The sequence below is a fragment of the Lepisosteus platostomus genome, chromosome 5 (assembly GCF_059453375.1).
Source record: "Lepisosteus platostomus isolate fLepPlt1 chromosome 5, fLepPlt1.hap1, whole genome shotgun sequence".
NCBI lineage: Eukaryota > Metazoa > Chordata > Actinopteri > Semionotiformes > Lepisosteidae > Lepisosteus > Lepisosteus platostomus.
In genome coordinates, this window is record NC_142615.1 from 36,332,706 (window position 1) to 36,340,078 (window position 7,373).

The 7,373-nt window shown below is 43.2% G+C and overlaps 1 protein-coding gene across 3 annotated transcripts; it reads right to left on the minus strand.

The window, feature by feature from the left end:
• Positions 1-2,188: 2,188 nt before the first annotated feature.
• On the minus strand, positions 2,189-6,738 carry LOC148665992 (uncharacterized). 3 transcript variants are annotated; one of them, XM_088631678.1, is made up of 7 exons: positions 6,656-6,738; positions 5,574-5,641; positions 5,165-5,251; positions 4,871-4,933; positions 4,151-4,243; positions 2,855-3,223; positions 2,189-2,409 (listed from the first exon to the last, which is right to left on the minus strand). In XM_088631678.1, exons 2-7 carry the CDS (start codon positions 5,613-5,615, stop codon positions 2,224-2,226), a joined length of 840 nt encoding a protein of 279 aa, XP_088487804.1. In that variant the 5' UTR covers positions 5,616-5,641; positions 6,656-6,738; the 3' UTR covers positions 2,189-2,223. The 3 variants fall into 3 exon arrangements, with proteins under 3 accessions (XP_088487804.1, XP_088487802.1, XP_088487803.1); XM_088631676.1 differs by having other exon boundaries at positions 4,127-4,243; XM_088631677.1 differs by lacking the exon at positions 6,656-6,738 and having other exon boundaries at positions 4,127-4,243; positions 5,574-6,210.
• Positions 6,739-7,373: the final 635 nt, after the last annotated feature.

Here is a 7,373-nt window from a genome sequence, read left to right on the forward strand (position 1 = left end):
TTTCTTTGTGCCCGCAGGAGATCTGAATCCCCAGAGATTGGATGAGTATTCAACTTCAATGCATTACAGCTCGAGAATTCAATTGTTATCCCAACCAGTTGATATCAATTTAATTCCTAAGAGTTATGTACTTGTTTTGAGTATCTAATGTAGAAGTTATAACCAAGTGCATTTACGAAACGGTCTTAATGAATGATATACTGAACGTATGTCCTCTTGATATATGTAACTCTTTGTAACTGACTGAATATATATATCTTTTGTATTCTGATAACCCTCTCGATAAGATCTGTTAGGTTTACATGCATATTCTATGTATTAATAAAAGTATCCTCGTGTATTAGTACCTATGTGTGCGCGTTGTTTGAGTTATATCGCATGGTTGGATTCTAAAGCCATCAAAATAATCAATTTTGTGATTTACTGCTACAATTAATAATTGTCCCAGTAAGTGCCCAAACCCTACAGAACTGGTGCCTTCAGAGAGCCACTACATTACATTTTGGCATCCCTGGGCCGGCTATGGCAACATTACACCTTCCTTGTTTGCCTTATTCCCCACACCTGTCCCTTGTTCCAGCCCCTTTTCTGTTCCCCCTTATAAGCCAGACGCAGACGCCAATCTGGGCTCTGCATTGGTTCCTGTATCATGCGAGCCCGGGTCCTGGATGTGTCTGGCTCCGTCATGGTTTTAAGTTTCTGTTCCTGTTCCCCTTGCCGGTCCCGACCTGGTTCTGGTTTTTAATCTCCTGTCTTGGATGGATCTCCTGGCCATGGACTTTTGCCTTGTTTTTGGACTTCTCTTTGGACTCGTCCCCTAATTGTTTGCCTCGCTACACCTTCCCCGACCACCAGCACTCCATGGACACGCCCCCCTGTTTTTATTCCCATATCCTGCATGACTTTTTCCCTGTGTTTTGTGTCGTCCACAGAGGGTTCGGAAAGAAAGCTTTCGTGAGAATTACAGTGCTCATTACCACTACAACGACAATAGAAGTTTTTTTAAAAGAAACGAATGTCAAAATGTTTCCAAAACGTCCACTTGTGATACTTTAGCTGTTTAGTTACACGATCCCATATTAATATAACTATCAAGTGATGTTAAATCACTACAACATGTATTTTTTTTACAATAACAGCAAGTGGTGTTTTTACTACGTATTCTTAGAAAAGGATAAAACGTTATAACTTTTTATGAATTACAGAATATAAGCTTAATAATGTTAGAACAAGCATGTTAAAACCAGAACCCATGTAAGTTACCAAGTTAAAGACTTTGATGCATAAAATATTTATGCATAATTAAAATATTTATGATGAAGGTGGAAGGTTGTGTCCTTTTGTCCACAAGAGCAATCTTTCTTTTATAAAATATACCTACTTTTTAATGTTTAATGATTGACATTATTTTAATACACAGTTTCAAATTATTAAAAATCGAAAGAGTACGCAATTTAAATTCTTAATTGTAAGAAGACTGTCAGCAGTGACTGGGATTCGAAACCAGGCGTTTTCTGGTGACAGCTCAAATGCTGTATATGAGATGTTAAGCTTTATTAGCTCCACCTGGTGATTTTACAAGGTGCTTCTAGATACTATTATCATATTTCAATTCAAATGTGGTACGATTCGCCATGCCCACCGCGTTTTACCGCCATGTACTCCACACATTTTGAATGGCTGGATCTGTAGGTGCCATACTTCCAGGTGAGGCGTGAACACACAACATCGCCATGACTCTGCTGTGCACGCTGACTGATTGTGCCACTGGGGCTTCGCAAGTCGCAAATCAGTCCAAAGACTTTGAACAAACAAATGGTGAAACAGGGTTTTGTCTGTGGATCCATCTCCACATGGGGGAGGGGGACAGTGAAACAGTAAGGAAAATACAAGAGAAGAAACTGAAAGAATTATAATCACTGCAAAATAGGAAGAGGTGGCTGGACATGTTAAACAGTTTGGCGGTTAATTTGTGACATTTTTGGTGACAATCAGCACACAGATTTCTCTTCATGTTCCTTAAGATGTGCTGTATATATTTTCATTGTAGATTGGTTACTTCAAAAGTCCAGTAAAGTGACAGTGGAGAGCTATCCGATACACATCTTAAAGAAGACTCCCTGTAAGTCGATTAAACATTTCATTTTCAAGTCAAATCCTTTACATGAAATAGACACCAACAATAGAAGGGGATGAGAAATGTCTTTTATCAAAATAAACCTGCTATTCACAGACCTCGGCCACAACATCTCCCAGGTACTTCTGCAGAATAAGATCAAGGTCAGCTGCAGCCTGGCGGAAGCACTTGTCCACCTCAGATAAGTCACACCTGGCCATTGTATTTTCGAAGTAGGATTTCAGTGCCTCTTTCACCTCCTCATAGTTGTCCTGCTTCATGATTCCTGTGCCCTGGGAGAACAAGAAAGGTGAATATTCATCATCATCCCTCACCGATTCTCCAAATTGCCTGACTGCAGACACCACCATGAGGAGGAGCTGGAGTGACATAACATCATCAGTAGGCAGTGAGTCAAGAGAGGGGGAGTCATCCCACTGTTATTCTTATCCATGATCAAGAGTCTCACCCCCTGCTTTACGCTGTCCCTAGTGGTGATCTGTAGATAGTGTGTCTTCCACCTCACCCACCTCCTGAGGCAATAATCTTGAATAAACAGAGGGCTGGAGGCCCAGCCCGGCTCCTGTCTCTCTCCCCTTGGGGACAGGAGATTTTCTCAGAACCATGTTGAGGTGAAATGGGAGTGGGATGACGCAGGTGTCTTGGAGAGGTGAGTCGCCCCAGCCCCTGCATACCTCAGTGTGATTCAAGCAAGGGGGAGGGGTTTAAGATACTTACCAATCCCGCGTATGCACCCTCTGATTCAAAGTCAGGCAGGAGCTCATTGTACAGCGCCAGGCAGTCCAGCTGGATAGATGATATCATGTTCTGAGCCCAGGTCCGCACCCGTATCTCCTCCTCCTGGAGCAGCCCCTTCAACTCGACCTGCAGGCCCTCCCTGAGCCGCCACAGGGCCGCTGGGGTCAGGCCCGGGTGAGCGGGTGTACCAGGGGGTGGGTGAGGGGGTGTGTGAGGGGGCGAGCAATGGGGTATGTGGGCTGCCAAGGAGGAGGTCCATGCCCTGTCCTTCTGCAGATCCCTCTCCGGGCCCTCAGGGTAGTTCCACAGCTGGGTCTCGGTCTCCTGCCTGGTGATTGGCTGGCTGGCCTGAGGGGACAGGGGCACAGAGAGGGCATGAGGAGGACAGAGAGAAAACTGAGAGGGTCTTCTCTAGGAGGACCAAGCCCTGCCCTTGGTCTCCCAGCAATCACAGTCACCAACATTGCAGCTGAAACCAAACTTTCGACAGATGTCACAGACATATCAGGCTCATAGACTTGCAGCTCTCGGCTGCCCGGGGTGAGACGCAGGGGGAGTCTGCTCCCTCTTCCTCTGACAGTCTTATCAGATGACAGCAGCAGACCTGATCCAACCCCACCTTCCCTTTCACACACAGCCACACACAGGCATGACTGTGTCACCATCATCAACACCTCCACCATTATAATCTCCACTATCTTCGTCACCATCATCTTCATCACATTTCTAATAAATGATCTCCACCATCTTCATCACCATATCCTTCTTCATCATGACAATCATCATGTCCACCATCATCATCATCAACACCTTTCCATCAACATCATCATAATAACCACCTTCATTATCTACACTACCATCTGCATCACCATCATCATCCTGAGCAGAACACATTGGTTGTCTTACACTGGAAGAATCTTTGCTCAGTGCCTCAGTATAGGTTGCCCCTCTCCGGCCTTTCAGGGTCACATCCACCTCTGTCAAGACCTGTCAGCAAGTTGACTGCTTTAGTCTCACCAGCAGAAGCCAACCAAGTTTGTGTCTCAGTACAGGTTTATTCTTAGTCTAACAGTATTAATACAGTATTCTTTACATAGAGGAGGGTGGGTGTGTGGAACAAGCTGTCTAGCCAAGTTGTTGAAGCCGATAGGGTGGCTTATCTTAAGAGAGAGCTGGATGAGACCCTACAGTCAGGACAGGAAGCACTACTGTATGTAGAGGGAGGTGGGTGTGTGGAACAAGCTATCCAACCATGTTGTTGAAGCCAATACTCACGTTCCTGTGGGATCTGCCCCAGGTCTCGGTGTGACACCCTTCTCTCTGCTCGGCCATTCCTCTCTCAACTTGAGTGAGTTTCTCCAGGCGGTGCTGGGGAGGAGAAAACAGAGTTACCAGCCAGTCAGACAAACACACATCATCATCATGGGCCAAGATGACCCTACATGACAGTGGCCTGTCATCCTCGATCCAGACGCAGTGTCCAGCCCTCAGCTATCCAGCTTCATGATCCCCAACATCCCTATTGAGGGGCCAGTTCTGCTAGACCAGGGGTCTCAAGCCCAATCACAATCCCTGGAGAGCCAGGTGCATCTCCAGGTTTTCTTTCCAAACGGGGCTAGCCAATTAAACAATTAATCTAATTATTTTCATAAGAAGATGTGGAAATAATGTGTTTAATAATATATTTTGATGTCTCTCACTGTTGAAGACTCAAAATATTCAAGGCACAGTTGGATATTTAAGGTCTGGATAAAGGTACAGTATTAGAATATTTTTTGTTTAATTAAAAAATTAGATCAACTTTGTAACCAAAACCTCTGGGCAGGAAACCAGATGATTCACCAGACCCTCTAGGAATGGAGTTTGAGACATGCTCACCCTCTCTCACACACAACCTCACACACACTCACCCTCTCACTACTACTACTACTACTACTACTACTACTACTAATAATAATAATAATAATAATAATAATAATAATAATGCAGACTTGCTTTTCTTGGGGTCTTGGGTTTGGCTCCTGTGTTGGCTGAGTCTCCTGTTACCTCCTTCCTGATCTGGGGATGTCAGACACAGTTCTGTTACAGACACGGGCTGGACTAGACTCACAAGCACACACACCCACAGACACACACTCCCACACACTAACAGATGCACACACTGTCAGGTAGAGTCTTTCTCCTCCTCAAGAGAAGACAACAGAGCCCTGCTACTGCGATGAGCTTTTATTTCAGGATGAGGAAGAAGAGGAAGAATCACAATATGAAGAAGACCAGCAGTGGACTCACAGCTCTCTGGGTCTGGGGCCTGACTCTCAAACTTGTCTCCAGTCTCTGGTGAGTTTGGACATCTTCTCTGTTCACCTCTGTTGACATCTGTGGACAGGACAGTTCAGTTAGACAAACAAGTTCGACCAGACTTCACTCTCATAGTCCATCAATCAATCAATCAATTTTTGTCTTATATTTTGCCTTTTAATCCAGAACATCAAAGCACTTTACAAAACATACCTGGAAAATAGAGTATAAATGTTTAATACTGTAGTTCCTGGAGTAAGTGCTTGGATAATCCAACTACCACTGTTGTTACTTCTGCTGCTACTACTATGACCATGACTACAAATTCTTATACTAATTCTGATATTAATACTAATACTGCTGTCATTACTAGTAATAGTGATAAAAACAGAGCACTCACAGCTCTCTGGACGTTGGTCTGGAATCTAGAAAGTGGTTCCATTCTCAGGCGACTCTGGACCTCAACACCTGTTGATGGGTCACTTCTGTCAGACACACGAGTGGAGCCCAAGCCCACAGATATACACCCACACAATCACACACATTATCACACACTGACAGACACCCACCCACACATATTCACACACAGACATTACACACACACACATACACTACACACACTCACAGACACACATTCACAGACACACACACAGACACAACACACACTCACAGACACGACATACATTTATACACACAATCAGACACTCACACACATACTCGCACACATTCACATACACACATATAGACTACAAATACTTACATACACACACCAACACACACACACAGACAAAAACACACACACTCATAACTACAAATACAGTATAACTAACACTAACACAAATGCCACTAACATTAAAACAGTAACACTATCACTAAGAATTACACTATCATTATCACTGACACAAACTACTACTACACTACTAATACTAATAATAACAGTAATGCTATCACTAAAACGAACATGACTACTAGTGTAAATACTCTAACAGTAACTCTATAATTATAACTAATATTAACATGAATACTGGCATCAAAACTATCAGAAGCGCAATCACCATTAATACTGACATGAACACTAGCATTAATATTAAAGCTACCGATTGTACTCTCACTAATATTAAATATGAATACACTCGCATTAGTATTAGTCCGTGACGTCAAACCACTCTTTGTGACGAAGGCGAGACACCTAGCTGGGCACAGTGAAGTGGCACGTGTCGCCGTGGTTACCATACTTATAATTTGTAAACAGTGGAAAAATGCATTTAAACTGTTACCTACACAAATTTATCAACTTGGAATATAATTTTCAAGCTCTAGAATACAATTTCTAAACAATCATTTGAATAATCATTCTTTAATTTGGGATTGAACATTATGAACACTAAACGCATTTGGTATTTGTATTTGATCGATACAGGCTGTATTGACTCTTTTCTAGATATTTAAAGAATTTAAAGAAAGAAAATAATCAGTACTCACCAATCGGTGAAGTTAATTGATGATTCTAAGGTTTTTTAGTTGAATTAAGTGGTTGTCGATACATAAGTTATCAATATCTCTCCGTGCTCTCAGCGCTCCTCCCGCGGTCTCGCTCTCTGATCCCGGCGCTCTGGCTGGTGTCTGTGACGTCACAGCGCTCTTTCTGACAGAGCAAAGCGCGTCTCCGCTGGAGGAGACTCCTGTCCGGAGCCCGGGGGGCTTTTCTTACAGATATACTGTATCATCTCCAAAAGAAAAAACACCAGGCTGTGAAGAGAGGCGATTCATAACAGCTGGAGAAGGAGACCGACAAACCGAGGAATACAATTTATTAAACAAAAAAAATAGTTTACTTCACAGACTAATGCGTTGTAAAGCATACTCCGGTAGAGCAGAAGAGAAAGGGCACAAGTCCCTGTAATAAACGCTTTTAAGGTTGAAGAGCATCATCTCCTGGTTTTATTTCCACTCAGTTTGGTGATTTAATTAACTGTATATTTGTTATCAGACTCTGTTTAACTGTATATTTATAAGACTCCGTGAGAGACGTGTGGGAGACGCTGAATCCCAGGGCTGGTGTGGACTAACACACAGACAGGTCTTCTGTGTGATCTGAGTCCCACTGCTCAGAGCTACAGACTGGTCAACTGGTCACTATTGTAGACAAGACCATCAGTCTGCTGCTGCTAATAATCATATTACACTTATAAGATTAGCA